An 18,031-nucleotide genomic window follows, 5' to 3' on the forward strand; every position below is an offset into this window, starting at 1 on the left:
TTTTAGTTGAAGTTTTGGGATGCAGGATGAAACAAACGTTTTTCTGCAGTCTGGATTAATGTTTTAATTTAATTATTTATTTTGATCCTTAAAATAAAACAACAAACAGTCCATAATCTCTGCCTGCAGGTTCGTGTTTACCCACACATGACGTCACTGAAACAAGTTCCTCAACCTTTTTAAAGTTATTTATAGTTCAACAAAATGTGCTGAAGTGAAGCGTGCAAACACGACTACAGTTTGATGTTGTCCATCCCAAAAGAAGAGATTCTCATGTCTGCAAACAAGATATTTTACCTCATTTTCACTGAACTGCTTCGTTGTTTCACCTCGTAGCTTTGTCTTGTTCTTATATTGTGTACGACACATTTTTATAGACTTTCTTTCTTGTCTGACAACTAGACTTGTTTATTACAGCCAGATTTTAAGCTTATTTTAACTGTGTTACTTTTTGTGGATGATTTTACTTTTAAATGTCATTTTAGCTGTTGATCCTATTCTGTGTGTGATTGTCTTTCTGGAAAGTACTTTTATTATTATTATTATTGTTATTACTATTGTATTAAGAGTATAGAGCTGAAAGAATTAATTAATCCACAAATTAATTATCAGTATTAACAATTTTCATAACTGCTAAATCTTTTAAATCATTTTTCAAGAACAAGAGAGAATTTCCTGCTTTTCTCAGTTTGAAATTATTGTAAACTGAACATATTTGGGGTTTTTTTGACTCTTGGTTGGACAAAAGACATTTGAAAAGTCACCTTGGACTCTGACAAACTGTGATGTTCATTTTCCCGCCATTTTCTAACATTTTATGGACTAAACTATCAGTTTAAATATTTTCATCCCAACCCGGAAAATGCTCATGAAGGAAAACCACACGGCACAAAAACATCAGTAAAAATATGATTTCATTCTTAATATATACAAAATACAAATACAATTTATGTACTAAAATGTACACACTCAAAAATTCATTAAGCCTCGCCAGTGTTTACATTCAGTAAAAACGAAATTCACACTGATAATCATCCATTTTGGAGAAAGAAAGGAGAAATGTAGTCGCTCACAGAAATGTAAACATACATCCATATTTACAAGAAGAACGGACGAGCTCTGGAGAAGAAGGAGAAGCAGAGCGACGTCTCACAAAATGACCTTGTCGATGTTTCTAAGTGTGAACTAAAAAAAACATAACCAGTGATTTCAAGACGAGAAATAGCTTATTTGACATGAAGTTAAACGGGGGGGAGGAAAAGAAAAAGCACATCAAATGCATCAAATATACAGTCAAATGTTTTTTTAAGTACCAGTCATCACAAAAAAAAAAAAAAGCTGTTTTTTTGTGAACATGATGAGCATCTGTGTCATTTTGGTGTGCAGTTTGCTGTCTTTGGGTTGTGTTAAAATAAAAAAAAACACTTCTTTTAGTGAGCAAATACTCGATTCGACTTCTAGAGAAGTAACACAAGATCATTTCAGACGTTATGTGGTAAGAACTGAAACAGAGAACACTGTTAAGAAGCTGATTGAAGTTACACAAATATCTCCCTTACAAAAATACACAGAAATCTTGATCGCAAAATCCTTCTTTTAAAAAATAGCGTTAATTTCATCTTTTTTTTTTCTTTTTTTTTTTAAACGTACAAGGTTTTTTTTTTTTTTTAAGACTTCTACAGTAAAGAAAAAAAAACTCTTCTGCTCTGATACAAACGTTCAAAAGGATAGAAATAAATTATTAGCGATACAAGTGTGATCCTTTGCTGATAAAGAATTCAGGTTATTCATGTGCGTCTCGCTCGGTCTCGAGAAAACGTCCTTATGTATGAAGTCTGCTGGGAACCAACTTCTCAGGTGAAGAAGGGGAGTTTGTGTCGCTTTGAATCAAGTCGTGGGTCGGCGGCTCCGGAGGGGGAAACCCTCTCTCCCGCTGTGCTCGACAGAACCAACTAACAGGAAAAGCCGCTTCTTCAGCTCCAAAAAACGTTGAGTGGCAACAAGAAAGAAAACCATCAGTTCCTACCGGGTGAGACGTGTGACAGGTTTGGTATCTCTAGAGACTAAGCAGCAGTTCTTCTTTCAGAGTCTTTTATGTGTTTTTATTTCTTTCTCAGATGAACTTAGTCGAGTCTCTTTTGCTGATGAGGACTTCCAGCAGCCGCAGCTTGGCTTTGACGTGCTTGTATTCATTGTACTCCACTGCCAACGGGGAGCGGTCCTCCTTCTGCACGTTTCTATGGGAACAGGACAATAACATTAAGAAATGAAAAACGTCGTTCTGCAGTGGAAAACACACACTTGTTATATAATCTGAACAAATTCCTCTTGTTTTTTTTGTTTTTTACCTTCCATTTTGTCTAAAGAACTGGTCCTCAAACTCTTTCAGGTTCTTGCGGATTCTCTTCTTCTCCTCTCTGGTCTCTTGGAGTTGCTCCACAAGTTCTTGCCTGTGAGGAAAAACAAACACAGAAACATTGAAATATCTCCGTCAAACTAAAATATTTAACCCTTACACACCATTCAGGTCAAATTTGACCCTGTTTTTTACATTTCAGAGCAGTAAAAAACACCCTGAATTCCCCAGTTTGACCCAGAATACACAAAAATGAAAACATTTCAACTTATTTTTGTGCATCTGACACACATTTTTGAAATTTGACCTGTATTTATTCAAAAATGACCATTAAAAGATGTTGTTGTGTTCTTCACATTCAGTAAAATTCATTGAAATCATGTAAAACCTAAAGAATACGCTCTCTCTACTCTCTGAAAGCTTCATTAAAGCATTAATCACCTGTTTATTAACGACTGATTTGTTATTTATGAATAAATAATTGAGCAGAAGTTTGGTATTGAGACTAGAGACTGTGCGTTCTCTCTTTTCTTGCTTACGTGGTGGCGGAGTGCAGGTTGGACAGCCTCATGTCGATGGTGTTCTTCGAGGGTGAAAGTTCGTCCACCGGTGAAATGAAACCGTCCGCTTCCTCGTCCATGTGGTCCAGGAAGCTGAGCACGCTGAGGTCGGGCCGTACGGTCACGGTGAACTGGGTCTTTGAGTCTCCCTCGTCCTCTGAGCCGTCCTCTTCCTCCTGCAGAAGTAAAGAGAGAGTGAGAGAGAGAGGTCAGATGGTGGCTGAGAGGGGTGGGGGGTGGGGGTGGGGTGGGGGGGGGTCACATCACGCAGCGAGCGGCATCGTTGATGGAGAGCGAGGCGGGCAGCCGGCCTCCGGGCTCGAACACCGCAGCTCGTGCAGAGTTAGTTAAATCATCACGGTGCAACAGCAAAATGCACTTCCATGGTCCTCGTTCGTGATTCTGCACTCGTTAGTGTGTGTAGATGGAGTTAATGAAGGCAGTCGACTAGAAGACACACAATCCAACCGGGAAGCTACTTAGTCCTGAACCAGCTATGAAATATATAAACAGCAACTGCATTCAAACACAGAGACGGCAAAGATCTGTTGAGATTTGATCACATTTTGTCTTAAAACACACTTAAAGGATCATTTGTGTTTATTACATCATGGGTCTTATTGCTTGTAGCTGCGACCATCATTTCTATCAGTTATTATAACAATGAACTCTGAGATCTGGGAACACGACGACATTCACAGTCAGATGATTCCCAAACTTTTCTGTCCGACGTTCCTCCAAAGCTTCACTGACAACATTTTGTTCATTTGAACTGATTTTAAAGTCGTTGTTATTTAACCTTCGTGTTTTTCTGTAGGTTTAGTCATGTTTGCATCTGTATTTTTACCATTTTAACCATTCATTCCTCACTTTAAGCTACTCATTTCCACTTCTCCACTCGCTTGCTGACTAGTATCACAAACTGTGATTCGGGCTGTTGTAGCTGGTAGTTAATTGGTCGTTGTGACAATAAATACTCTTAAGATCAGTATCACGCCAATTTGTAATCCAATGTGGATGTTTATTTCCCCTCATAAACACAAATATGTGGGTTTATGATGGCCACAACGATGAAAAATAAGACCAAAGTTGCAATAAAAGACAATTATCCTTTAAAAACACGGCATGTTCTACTCATATATCTGGATTAAATTAAGAAAAAACAATCACAGAGCGATTCAAACATCAGATCCAGGCAACTACTGATTCAACATTTCTACAAAGGCTTTTTCTACAGATGCTGGTGGCAGGAAAACAGGCAACCGCCCAATCATCAGGCAGCAATCAGGTTCATTAGAGGGGTGGATGGCAGTAAATAAGTGGGGTGGGGGAGTTGGAGGTGGTGGGGCTGGGTTTGGGTTCGGGGAGCTGGTGACTGATTACTGAAGCAGCAGCAGCAGCAGCTCTTCACCTTGATATCATCGAAGAAGAGTGAGGTTTCGCCCTCGATAATGGGCTGAAGGAGGGGACCTCTGCGCTTGCTGGAGGGAGAGCCCTGTGGTGACGGTTAAGAAGGAGGAGTTAACCAGGCAGAGACGCTAACGCTGGTGTTTACAGCAAAAGGCCACGAAAGAAAAACTGCATTTCTTTTCAACAAATTCTGTTTCTAAGCTTTTATCAGAGCAGAAGCTGAGCAGAGTTGTCCGCTCTTTTCTTTCTTTTCTCTTCTTTTTCCCAGCTCAGCACCACAGAAAGGTTCAAATGACAGTTTTGAAAACCTGACTTGATTGTTATTAATCTTTTAACCTTTAAACAAACAGCGGTCTGAGTATGAGTCCATACGGGGGTCAGTTATCCTTATTTGGGAAGGCAACTTGAAGCCTCATAGTCTAATAGGCGAGAAGACATATTTTCACCATCTTTGTGCTTCTATAAATTTGGGTCAGTGCACTAATTCTGACTTTTTGAGAATAAACTCAAAAGAGTTCCCTTCCACAGGAGACCAGGATCATGACTGGATTTAAAAATGTCTCATTTTAGGCATCATTTTTCATGGCTATTTCACAAAAAAGTGGTTCTTGTTTCGGTGTTAAAAGCTGAAAAAAATAGTTCTCAGATTGCAAAAATGTTGTGGATTCATGCAGCATCGTTTGCCCTGACCTGTAGCACTTCTAGTATATAGAATAATCTACAGCAGTGGCCCCAATTTGCATGATGGGGATTAGATGGAGTGCATTATATAATGGATATAGAGTGTCCATAATGCAGATTATATCTTACATAATAAAAAATCATTATCAAACAGTTGAATACAAGAGTACAGTACATTATGGGCAGAATTAATTTATGCCGATTACATATTAAGCATTAATAAAACTGATTTTTCTGTTTCTTATCTTCATTTCATCATAGGAAAACTGACTCTCTCCTGCACTCAGCTGCTCATGTTGTGCTGTGAACTCAATCTGTCACCTTACGACCTCCTTTTGACCGGTGATTCACTGAGCTGCTAAAGCTGGACTTAAAGCCTCGCAGGTGGAAAACACGCCTGTAGCACGGCTGCCACCGGTTCCCACAGCGGGTACTAAAGCCAGCATGAGCTGGGATTAAGTGTCAGCAGACGTTTTGACAATGTGCTGATCTTTGCCGCTCTCTTGTCAAAGAGCAGCAGGACAACCGGGCAGCTGCGGAGGAAAAAAAAAAAAAAAAAAAAACGAACGAAGGAAAGACGGGGGAGGTTAAGATGTGATAACTTACAATGACGGGGATGGTGGAGGCTCTGCACAGGATCTGCTTGACCAGCCGGTATCTGTCGTACAGAGGTTTCATGATCTGCCTCTCGCTCTTGGTCACCTGAAGTAGCAAAAAAAAAGAAGAGAAAAAGAGGTAAACAAAGACACCTTGTTAATACAGTACTTCCTGCCGTCCTCGGTCTCACATAAAACAAGATGACAGCTAACCCAGTTTGGCCCAGTGTTCACTGCAACTCTTCAGGCCGCGTGACGGTCATTAACCACAAAGCACCGTGGCACACAGCGTGAGGAGGGACAGAGGTGACAGCAAGGTCAGCTGCACTTCCTCATATACGACAATACTAGCAGCGATTAGACGACACAATTATTGCAATTGGATTTGGTCTCGACATCAAACAAAGTGTCTGCCAGTCCTTTAATTTCTGTCAAAAACTCCTGTGATGACAAATGTTTTGTTTCCTTATAGCACAAATTAATAAAATTCCAGATAAAGGAAAACATTGCAAAACCTTAGAAATAAAAACATACCCATCATTTTCATTTTTCATGGCCACAAAAGCTAACCGCACGCACGCGCACACACACACACACACACACACACACACACACGCTGCGGCTTGAGACATTATTCACCCTTGACTTGCAATCTGGGTCACAATCATGTGGTAAACAAGATTTTCTCCGTTTGGACCAATGTGGCTGGCAGGAGGTCAGATCCTTCTGAAGGAGCTGCATGTATCTCTGTTAGTTTAGCTGAAGAAGTGGAGGACAGGGAGACTTACTGGTCGACCGTGTATGCTCTCGTAGTAGAGGAGAGCTTTCTGCAGGGCGACTTTCTCTGCTCCGATCTGCTCCCGTGTCATATCCTGCCAAAGCAGAGAACAGGAGGTGAGTCAACATGTTTCAGAAATGTGAAAAACAAACACGCATTTCAGCACCTTAATAAAATTCAAATCCCTGCCGCCTGCTCTCAAAGTCATGCTGTTTGTTTTTCCATTTGCTTGATACGTCTGTCTATGATTTATTCATTCCTTCCAGCGAGCGTGTCTCGGTCTTACCTTGATATCCTCGGGGCGGTTCACCTCCTCCCTCTTCTCCTGCAGCTTCTTCAAAATTGTCTCCAGTGTGCTCTCCACCGGTGGCTTCTGCACCTTCTCCTGCTGTGGTTTCTTCTCCAGCTGAGAGCCGAAGCTTTTGGGCAGCGTGTTGCTGCGCTGGCGGGTCAGAGGTGGCAGGTCCTCCTCAGACTTCATCAGCTTGTGTTCTGATGGGAGAGAGAATGTAATGATATGAGATTTACTGAGTTTCTTTTGGATTATCTTATTACAGAGAAACTATCAGTTGGTTTTAGGGGTGATTTTTCTTTTTTTTTTGTTTTACCTTTTAGGTCTTTGCGAAGCTTGGCCAGTTCATTCACCCATCTCAGCACTTCTGGGTTTGCAACTTTATCGCTGTGAGATGGCTGAATAAAAACAGAACAAAGATAAAACAACCGATTCTCCTTTCAGAGTGAAGCAGCACATCCCTCCTGATGAGTCACCACAATCCTCTCAGACAGCCAATAGCCTTTTTTAATGTCTCTCAATATGATTAACGGACAGGTTGTTACTTCTTACCCTGTATTTACGCTCCTCTTCAAACCTCTCCTCAAACTTGTGGATCTTTTTCTTCAGTACATGAATCCTCTTAGTGAGCTGGGCGGATGTCAGCTCCTCTTTCTCGTCGTCACAGGAGCCGAGAGATGAACTCCTCCTGCGACTGGAGAGACACACAAAGTTGTTAATTTACCGCTGACAGCTCCTTCTTCTCTACTTACTTACTGCAGTTTGGTGATACGAGAGCATGTGATTTGTGCTTACCTGACGAATGAGTGCGCGTTTGGCGGCGAGGGAGGCACTTCAGTGTCGTCCAGGTACTGCTGGCACTGTCCGTAGGCGTAAAAACGAGGGGACACCATCGGGTCGCTGTCCTCCTCCACTAGCTGGCGAATCAGGCGTCCTCCGGCATGGGGGGACAGTCGAGCCTCCTCACGGTCCATACTCTCCCTCTGCAGTGACGAGTACGCCGGTACTGGTTCTGTGTAAAACACAAATAAACACATTTACGGTTAGTTTGGTATCTCTATCAAACTGAAGATGCAGATAAATAAAAATAGAAGTTAGTTTGGGAAAATGTGGCTCACTCTGACCAACAACGACAACTTATCGCTCCCCTTTGTACACTAACAGCAGAGTTGCCGCATCATCCCCAAGAGCTCTGTAGCCAAAACATGATGAAACAGTTTCCTCATGAGTTCCGGCTTGATGGAATTTTTGATTATAAACATTACAAACAACCATTTTCAAGCAAAACTGCCAAATATTCTCTGGGTCCAACTTCTTACATGTGAAGATTTGCAGATTTTCTTCAACATAGAAAACAGTCAGTTTAATGTCTTTATGTTCTGGACTGTTGAGAGGAAACAAACTGAAGGCATCACTGCTCTAAGAGATGTTTAATTACTATTTTTTGACATTTCATAGACCAAATAATTAAATAAAAATAAACAAAATCAGCTGATTATTATGCATTTGATTGAATCAGAATCCTTTAAGGTTCTATTATTTATCAAAACTTACAAATAACTTAATATTTAAGGATGACATTCAAATAACTGGATTGATTTTTTATTCTACATACAGCTCCCTGAGGTTTTTTATTCCTTTTGTGTGCTTTGTACTGTATTATTTATTTGTTTGTATGTTATTGTGTTGTGTGCACGACAAGCTGCTTCAAACAAATTGCCCCCAGTGGGATTAATAAAGATGTATGTATTGTATTGTACCTACAACTCAAATTCTGCCAGTTAGATTACTTTTTTTAAATGCCTGTTTTTAATGGAGTGGTATTTACATTTCTTTTAGCTAATAAAAAAAAAGAAATTTGTTACACTCAACAGGGTAAGCAACATACAAGACAGGTCAAAATGTTGTGGGAAAGTCTGACAGCGTGCTTGTTTTTAAGAACGAGCATAAAATGTCATCATACAAACACTGTGCGGCCATTTTTCTCCCTGGTAACATCCTCTTGGATCCTCTCTAGCGTTGTGGAAGTTACTGGACATGATCAATCTGCTCTCTCTAAAATGGTTGCGAGGCAAAAAAATAAAAAATAAAAAAAACTTCCTCTGGGACTCGACAGATGTTGTTCTGAAACTGTGGGTAACTGGGTAAGACTCGCCTGCCCTTCCCTCTCTCTGTTCATCCCCTGGTTACAGTCTCCACTCTGGCAATCATTATGTCTGGTGAAAAATAGCCATGCAGATACCCCTGACAATCCCCGGGGCTATTAATAATGCCTGCCTCTCCGTGGGATAATGTCAGGGTGCGACCCCTGTTGAGAGGTACAGTGATGAGTTTGTGTTTTAGTTTCCACTCCGCATGGTGAGAGATTAATTAGTGTGTGTCCGTCTGAGCACGTGGGCTCGACGGAGAAACGGCAGATTGTCTGAGAGAGCTCCTCTATAGAAAACTGTGTCGAAACATGAAACCCTGCAGGAATAATAATGTCGATTTCATGGAGAAAAAAGAGAGAGACTCCATAACATCAGGTGTCAGGAGGGCTCTAGAAATACACTGAGGAGTCGTTACACAGGGAGAAGAGATGGAGGGAGTAAAAACAAGCTCTGAGGGAAACCAACCGTCAGTGTAAACATTCAAGGTGTCAGTATGCGCCCGTGAAAATATGCACGCCCAGTCTAAAACTGCACATGCATATTTTTCTTAGCTGGGGTGAGTTGGAGCGTTTGTGAAGCGACTTAGCTCAAATTCCAGCTCTGGAGTCCCGGGGGTCCCTCCTGCACTTGCAGGTACGTGCAGTTTATCAAGTAGGAACTCCCTGGCATGTTAGTGCTTGCTCACAGCGGCAGGTGAAACACTCAATCACGCCGAAATGTCTTCTGAGGTCTATTATCTAGCTCAGAGTGCAGTTCAGTGCAGCCGGCCAGAGAGGCTCCATGGCATTTGAAATTAATCCTCTAAATCAACTGCTCGCTGATGCTTCAGGATTAACTAGACTAATGAAACCCCCCAAAAAAAAACATGCCAGTTTGCCATTTCAGTAAAGGTTGTTGTGTGTGTGTGAGATGCTTGGCCACAATGTTCCAGATCATTCAAGCATGTTGCCATGCAGTGGGGAAAAGGTCATTCAGACAGCCTTTTCTTTCTTTCTGACATGTTATATGCAGCAAAGCAAGTCAGTGCCGACAAATGATGTAACACTTACCATCACAAACACTCGGATGGAAAATGCTTTTGAAATCAAGGAAAGGGGAGTTAAAGAACGGAGAATCTAGAGGAGCAAAGGGAACAAAAAAAGAAGGGGGGAAGAGAACGAGATGAGAGAATGAAAACAAAGAAACAGAAGTAAAAGAAACCAGCATGCACCCTTCTTGTTGCATCAAAAAAAAAAAAATATGGGAAATGAGAACTGACACGTGAGCTTTAGAGCCTCGTCTTCCTGTTCAAATGTCTGCTTATGTCTTTCAACCATCACTGGCAGACAGGCAAGGACACAGCAGAGGTAAATATCAGGTCAACATGACAGGCGCTGGCACAAAGTGTACTGGGACAAAGGTCTCACAGGGCTGCCTAAGTCCCTCACCCACTCTCATACCCATTTGTACAGTATTACGCCTTCTGTACAGTATGCACACGTCCTCTAACAATACTCACTATCATTATAGCGCTTTATGAACCGCTGACTCAGTTTGGCTCTCTCTGCCAGAACATAAATCCTTCTTTGGCTCTCCTTGGTGAAGAACAAACGCGCCAGCCACGTAGAGAAAAAAAAAACTTTAATCTCTCACAATACATTTAAACAAGTTGAGCTACAGCAAGCCCCGCTGGCTCTCATGCTTCAGAGGACCTGATTTGATCAGCATCTCAGGCACCTAACAGAGATACTGAGTGTATGTATGTATGTATGAAGTGCCTGTCACAGCCAATCACGCAGGCTTCCCTGTGGCGTCCCCGCTGCCACGAGCTCAGTTATGCATCCAGGACAGAATGTACAGGAAGGAGATTTAAGAAGGGAGATCCTGCACAAAATGTCTTCACGATGTCAGAGAAAAACAGCCACCTGGTTTGTAAATTTCCTGAACAAACAGCCACATCCTCCCTCATCATAAATTACGTTTTAATTACAGGCGCACACACACACACACAACCACACACACACACACACAGTCAGGAGACTTCATGCGCCTGGGTAGAGAGAGCCACAACAACTCACACCACACCTTCAAATAACAGCCCTGAACAGTTTGTTTGCTCACGGTCAATATTTCACTTCTTGACTTGTCTTCTCGCCTGCACCGCGGGGACAACCAACAAAAAACAAACCTCTCCCAGAGCTGTGCTGTTTTTCCATGTATCATATTTGGCCACTAGGGAGCTCCACATAACATACAATCGCCTGCTCCAAACATGAGGTAGTTGAAGTTGAGAGAATTTGTTGCATGGAACATTTTTTGTGCTCTGGCTGCCACATCAAACAGGAAACGGCGATGGCGACGGCAGCGGCAGTGGCGGTGGTGGTGGTGGGAGTGGTGACCAACTTTCGCAGAAGAAAGATGTCAACACACGTGGCAACATGCCCTTTAACTGTACTTAACTGTAGGAATGAACCTGTTAGTGATCATTCCTGTGTATAGTTCAGCTTCAGCAAAGTGCTTGGCTTCCACCGCTGAACGCAGAAAAAAAAAATCTCCACCCACCTCCGCTCTGTCACAACGTCCTAACAAAACAATCAAAGTCTCAGCGCACGGTGATTGTGCATGACTTCCTTTCTGCACAAATGCCAACGCTGCATAAACAAACGCATTAATAACAAACTAAGCAGCTAAAAGGAGGCGGAGGAGACTTGTAGCAAACGCAATGCTCGTGGCTATTTCCGCAAACTCTGCATTAGAAATGACATCTGATAAGCCAGCATCAATAAATTAACCCAACGATCGTACATTAGTTGCATCGAATTTGATCTTGTGCAGAGCTGCCACTGAATGCACATGCACAGGCATCACGCTCACTATTCCTGGATTAATAGTGTAAACGTGAGCTGCTCACAACGTCACGTTAAATGGAATGTTTAATGTTTAAATGAACGCCTGAAAATATCAACCGGGATTAATAAAGTCTCCAAAAGCAAGCCAAGTTTCTACAGCCAGCTGACTAGTGCGCTGTTATCACAATTTGACCCCTTTAATGATTGATTTTGACTGGGAATTACAGCAGCAGTCATGTCTGGAAACTATTCACTGACATAAATTGACAAATAGCTGATGCATCCTGGTAAAAACAAAAACAACAGTTTCCTCCTTTAATAACAGCACAGGAGAGAAGCTACATGTTCATATTTTCTTTGTGAAATGTGATTCAAGGTTCCCATGTGTCATAATTCAACAGCAGCAAAACAACAAGCTGTCTTCAGTGCCGTCTTATCTTGCAAACCAGAGCAAACAAACACGTCTCCGGCGAGTGTTTTCTCTTCCAGATATAGGTAGCTAGAGAACTTAAGAGGATCTTTTACAATTAAATCCTGCAGGAGAGGCAGAAGGAGCTGCATCAGGAAGAGGAGGAGGAGGAGGAGGAGGAGAGGCAGCAGAAGGTGTGCAGCTGCTACCCAGACACCCATGTGCAGAGCTGGGTGGAGGGTTGTCTGGACATGTGTGCGTTTGTGTGAAAAGGTGGGTAATCCACATACTATTAGACATAATCCAAAATTAGGTCATGAATGCATGTATGGAGAAATCTAAGCATGAGAACAACGAGAGGATCGGCTCTTCCCTCACCTCCCCAGTTGTTGTCCTCAGTCAGTGCTGTCAGGTCCAGCCGGGGGACGTCCTCGCAGCTCGTCTTTTCGCAGTCCGGGTCCGAGCCTCGCACCTCTACTCCTCCTCCGCCGCCGACCCTCCCCGTGTCACAAGTGACGGGCGACTCCTGGATCTTCATCCTTAGCGTCTGCACAACCATGAGAGAAAAGAAAAGAGCGCTCAATGGACGATGACCAGCCAGTGAACACACTCTTTAAGTTGAGCCACACACTCCCTCAGACTGGCCCTGCCCTAACAGAGGGGGCTGCTCCCTGCTCGCCATTGGCTGCCTCTGCTGGCCAAAACATCCGCCCATCTCCCTTTGGCTGTGTGTGTGTGAGAGCAGGAGTGGATTGGCTCCTCCCTCGTCTTTCACCCGCTGGAATCCCTCCCTCCTTCCCCTCTCTTGTTTTTCTTTTTTTTCCCTCTCTCTTTTCTCTACAGTAGCCCTCCTTGCTTTCTCTCTTGCCTGACATGCATATATTCCCCACCCGAGAGAGCCGCCCTGGCCTTGTTTGTTTCACAGCAGCGAGAGCAAGAGGGAGAGGAGAGGAGGGGTGTTAGTGAGAGAGAGAGGGAGGGAGGGAAGGAGGGAAGGAGGGAGGTGAGGACAAAAAAAAAAAAAAGCAGACAGATTGTGAGCCAGCACACGTAGGCTGACTGGGTGATTTTTTTTTTTTTTTCTCTTCCCTATCTGTCTCTCTCTGCAGACTAACATTGAGCTCAGAGCAGAGGATCTCCATGCAAACCATCTCTTCCATCACCTCTTCTGTTTTCTCCCATTTTGACACCGCTACTGCTTATCTGCGATCAAAGCTGTGTAATCAAATTCTCGTGGAAAGTAAATAATTTGGGTAAACAACATACTCAGCTGGTCATGCATTTAGAACGTGTCCATGGGTCACTTAGCGGTAAGCCCATGGGGTCCCATTTCCTCTGTCTGGGCGTGGGACCGAGCTATTTTTATGAAAAACAGATCAAGACACACACACTGCTACTAGACCTCATAAATGCCACAGACCGCTTTACAGGACGTGGTGCACTTGAATCCAGTTACAACACTCTTTGTTTTGTTATTTTGTTAACGATACTAAGTTGTTGTTGGCAAGTTTGTGACTGATTATGGGGAGCGACATAATTAGTCTCAGGTGTGTGTGTGTGTATGTGTGTGTGCGCATGTGTGTGTTCTTGTGCGGAAGTCTGGGGCACGACGCCAAAAACCGGGGTTATCAAGTCTCCTCAGCTGTTGCATGGGAAATAACTGATGTGATGGGAATCACTGGGGATACAATGTGGTATTATTGCCCAACATGCGGATTGTGACCAAGTAACAGCGGAAAATACCCCTAAGTAGTGCTTACCGCCACTGTTTTCAAGTCAAGAACCAACCCGGCAGACCAGACCAGCACAGCACTTACTGCATCCCATTCAAATCCCCTTATCACAGATCCACACTAAGCAACATTCAGAGGGAATGACATATCCAGTTGTACCAGCTTCCAGATCCAGCATGCACACATATAAACTACCTGTCAAACAAAACAAACCTTAGTTTATCATAGATAAACAAAATTATGTAAATATGAGTAAGGAACACGTTAGGAAGAAACAAGGGTCTAGTGTGGCTGTGTGAGCAAATAATATGACATACGGAGGTGAATATCAATACATGTTCTTTGAATATGATTATTTTTTTTTTAGAAGTGGTGTCATTCAATAACTAACAGTGCATTCCCTGTAAACAAGCAGTTTGGTAGGATGATGCTTTACTTTACTTTAGGTTACATGGAAATAATATCTACATAACAAGGAAGTAATGATTAGTTTCTTTTTCAATACTTCTCAGTCATTATTTTAACTTTTTATCACAATATTCCTGGTTAAAAAAAACCCCACAATTGATCATACAATCGGTCTTTTTCCTGGCGGACATTTTCATTTGTCGTAGTAGGAAAAGCACAGGTGTTACATAAAGATTAACGATGGTTATGTTCTGTTCTCTGTACGTCACGACACTAACAGTGAGCCAGCATGCATTCAGATGTCATTGATTTTATTATTTACACCTGTGCTTTTCCTACTGCGACATGTCAAAATGTCTTCTATAAAAAAGGCCTGTCGATTATACAACTGTGGGTATAGAGGTGTAATGCCGAATAGTAAAAACAAAACGTATCATTAATGTGACTAAAAAGTTTCTTAACTGAAGATCTATTTAATAGTTTTTGCTTTTGAGCTTCCAGCTGCATCTTATGGTCTTGCTCAGTGACTGTGAGATACAGATGAAAAGAACAAAGCAAGAGGACCTTAAGTTAAGATATATATTTTTTTGTCATGATAATAAAAATAACTTTATTTGTGTAGCACCTTTCATGCAAAGATGCAACCCAAAGTGCTTCACAAAACAGGATCAAAAATATTGTTAGTCCAAAAACAAATATTACATAACAGATACGAAGTTAAAACTGAATAAAGAAATGATAATGATTTTTTATCGTGATTGATTACTGGTTTTGTGTCAATTATCACCTTGTTTGGAGTTGATCAAGAACAATTCATATGAAAATGGAAGTGATGGCGTCTTTGATCCAAGAAAAACATGTTAATTGTTTGCTGACGAGCAGCCAGTTTCTAATTTAGTCCTTCCTCGATAACAGCTGTACTTTGTGTGACCTTCTTGTTATGTGTTGAAGGTAATCGTGCAACTGAAATTATGGACTCATTAGGCTTTGAAACAGAGGAGTCTACTGGGTCCTTGGAGTGAGTGTTATGTAATCTTATGAGTCTCAGAGGTGAGATGTGTCGAGAGGAGAGCGACTCAACAAAAACAACAACATCTAATACATGCACACATTTGTTATGTAACTCTTATGGGGCCAAAAAGTTTCGTCAGTAAACAAAACATTTGTTCTCAAATTCTTTTCTATGCAAATGACTCATTAAAAAGGTGATTACAGTAGCTATCTGATCATCTTCACCTGATGAAGAGTTTATCCTGCTCGTTATGGTGGATTGATTAATCAGTTTACTGACAATAATCACCGGCAGAGTCACTGGTGAACGGCTCCTCTCAGGCATCAGTGTAGGGCAATACGAGTACAAGATGCTCCGACGGTGGATTAACATAAGCACAGATGTTACAGCTGACCGTGGTCCTGCTGTGTACGTGTGCACGCACATATACACACACACACACACACACACACACAGTTTCCTGGAACATCAGCCACTGTGTTCACACCAACACACTTAAACCATGATTACATCATCATGATCATCATCCAGCTGGTGCAAAAGGGGAGCAAGACAGACAGAGCTACTGTGTGTGTGTGTGTGTGTGTGTGTGTGTGTGTGTGTGTGTGTGTGGAGAGGGGTGGGGATGCATTAGACAATGATTAAACTGTGTTTGGGGGCTTAAGCACAGTGTACATACAAACACAGTGGAATTAAAAATTTAAGGGGCATTTTGCTGAGATGGCACAGACGAGCATATAACCACACATGCGTGCACGCACGCACACACATACACACACACACACCAGGAGGATTTAGCCTGATATGAGCTTCATCTCTGATAGCTTTGCTTTTTTCCCACTCTCTCACACCATTTGTGGAGCTGTGTCCACATTTCAAAACACTTCAAAAACTTCAACTAACAATTATTTTTTTTACCATAGATTAATGTCATGTGCATTTTCATTTGTACAGCCCAATATCACAAATCGCAAATTTGCCTCAAGGGGTTTTATAATTTGTACAGCAAACAACATCCACTGTCCTTAGACCCTCGATTCAAAAAGGAAAGACTCCCTAAACAACTCGGAAGGAAAATGGAAAAGCAACAGAGGAGGGATCCCTTTTCCAGGACAGACAGGCATGCAATATATGTTGTATGTACAGAACAAAATTATAGTATATAAAGACAGGATGACAAACTTATAGATAGATTGATAGCTTATATGAAGAATATGATCACATCAAGCAACTTCCAGATGCTGCCAAAAAGAGACCTGAGCCACACAACCTCCTCTCACCATGGTCGATTATTTATTTGATTAATTGTTAAATCAATAAAATGTCAGGAAGTAGTATAAAAATACCCATAATGTACAGAAAATGTCTTCATTGTTTTGTCCTACCAGCAGTTCAAGCCCAAAAACATTCAGTTTACTGTCACATATGACAAAAACAAACTGCACGTCCTCACATTTGAAAAGCTAGTGGGGAATGTTCAGCATTTTTGCATGAAAAATGATCAAAACTGATTATTTTTCTATCAATCCATTAATCGACTTACTGTTTCAGCTCTACACAACAGACACATGCTTGTGCACAAACCTGATGTTACAAGAAGGCCAACACCTTTTTTTTTTTACAGGAAAAGCTGTGTCAATGCAATGGCATTTCTGTAGAAAACAAAGACAAACTTGTGCACATTATCCCAGACTTTCTGAGGAGCTCAGTGTCTCTCTGGGAAACATAAAGAGTGACTCATCATCAAGTAAAAGACTTTATCTGCTGCAAAAAATTCCACTAAAATGTTTTGAGTTGGCATATGAAGCACTGCACTGCAATGAGCCGGGTGAAAATATGACAGATCTCACTTCTCAGTTTTCTCGCGCTGTAGGTACAACATGTTCTGACGGGGGAGTCATGTGTGTTATCAATTTACAGTGACTGACACTCCAACCGATGCATTAGAACACACACTACTCAGATGGCACACACCACATGACATACTGACACACTACGATGAAGGGTGTGGGTGTTTAAGAAAGAAAAAAAAAAAAAAGGTGGCTTCATAAATGACTAACTGTCATTTAACTGTCAATTAATTTTTTGTCTATTGGCTAATTAGTTAAACAGTGAATAGAGTACAGGCCTCATGATTTCTGCCAGACCACCAAAACATACAAGTCAAATTAACAGCAGCTCCAACTCACTGCAGCTCAGAGGAAGACAAAGCAAGCCTGATGATACCAATCATATCTGTGTGATGCTCGCGTTGTAACCCGGGCATTAATGACCAGCTGAGAGGCTGCTGTACCAGCCTCCACTCGGAGCTGCGCCACTTCGGCTCCAGATGGTCGCTCAGTGGCACAATGTGGTGGTGACAAGAGCTGCAGCTTGAGCTGCTACTAGAATCCATCTGGGCTGCTCTGAAAATACTGAACCATATTGGTGCAGAGTTGCATGATCGTGTTCGGTGCTCCTGCTCCTAACTTCAACCAAAGAACCGGCTTTCCACAATGTTTCATACAGCTGACTGAAGATGTGCTGCATGTTTGTGCGAGAATAACTGCAGGAAATTCCCTTTTCTTACAAACGCTAAAATCTCCCTTTGTTAAAAGTGAAATTTCATGTTTCTCTGGAACTGCAGACAAGTTTCTGTTCAGTGAAAGCAGCTCTGTGGCAACATCCCGACACACTGATGAGTAAGAGTCTTTTGAAGATTAGTAACACTCTTATCAAAACAAATGTCAGTGGTTGTCCTTGCATGAGTTAAATTTGGGGTTTTTTATTAATTTCTCTCAATGCACTTGTTACTTTTTCTTCCGTTCTATTCCTGTTT

General features: G+C 41.9%; 1 protein-coding gene across 5 annotated transcripts in view; it reads right to left on the reverse strand.

Annotated features, from left to right (window-relative positions):
- Nucleotides 1-897: 897 nt before the first annotated feature.
- The window catches only part of fam13a (family with sequence similarity 13 member A), a 66,209-nt gene continuing 49,075 nt past the window's right edge, over nucleotides 898-18,031 (reverse strand). For 2 of the 5 annotated variants that reach the window (XM_044347158.1, XM_044347162.1), the window contains 12 exons: nucleotides 12,439-12,607; nucleotides 9,873-9,938; nucleotides 7,469-7,685; nucleotides 7,226-7,367; nucleotides 6,990-7,071; nucleotides 6,668-6,873; nucleotides 6,392-6,475; nucleotides 5,614-5,709; nucleotides 4,328-4,411; nucleotides 2,896-3,092; nucleotides 2,349-2,450; nucleotides 898-2,237 (listed from right to left, as the gene is read on the reverse strand). In XM_044347158.1, coding sequence (XP_044203093.1) covers nucleotides 2,114-2,237; nucleotides 2,349-2,450; nucleotides 2,896-3,092; nucleotides 4,328-4,411; nucleotides 5,614-5,709; nucleotides 6,392-6,475; nucleotides 6,668-6,873; nucleotides 6,990-7,071; nucleotides 7,226-7,367; nucleotides 7,469-7,685; nucleotides 9,873-9,938; nucleotides 12,439-12,607 — 1,569 coding nt within the window. In that variant the 3' untranslated portion in view covers nucleotides 898-2,113. The remainder of the gene's footprint in view (nucleotides 2,238-2,348; nucleotides 2,451-2,895; nucleotides 3,093-4,327; nucleotides 4,412-5,613; nucleotides 5,710-6,391; nucleotides 6,476-6,667; nucleotides 6,874-6,989; nucleotides 7,072-7,225; nucleotides 7,368-7,468; nucleotides 7,686-9,872; nucleotides 9,939-12,438; nucleotides 12,608-18,031) is intronic. The other 3 variants (XM_044347159.1, XM_044347161.1, XM_044347163.1) reach the window with 3 other exon arrangements.

The sequence above is a fragment of the Thunnus albacares genome, chromosome 3 (assembly GCF_914725855.1).
Source record: "Thunnus albacares chromosome 3, fThuAlb1.1, whole genome shotgun sequence".
Taxonomy (NCBI): Eukaryota; Metazoa; Chordata; class Actinopteri; order Scombriformes; family Scombridae; genus Thunnus; species Thunnus albacares.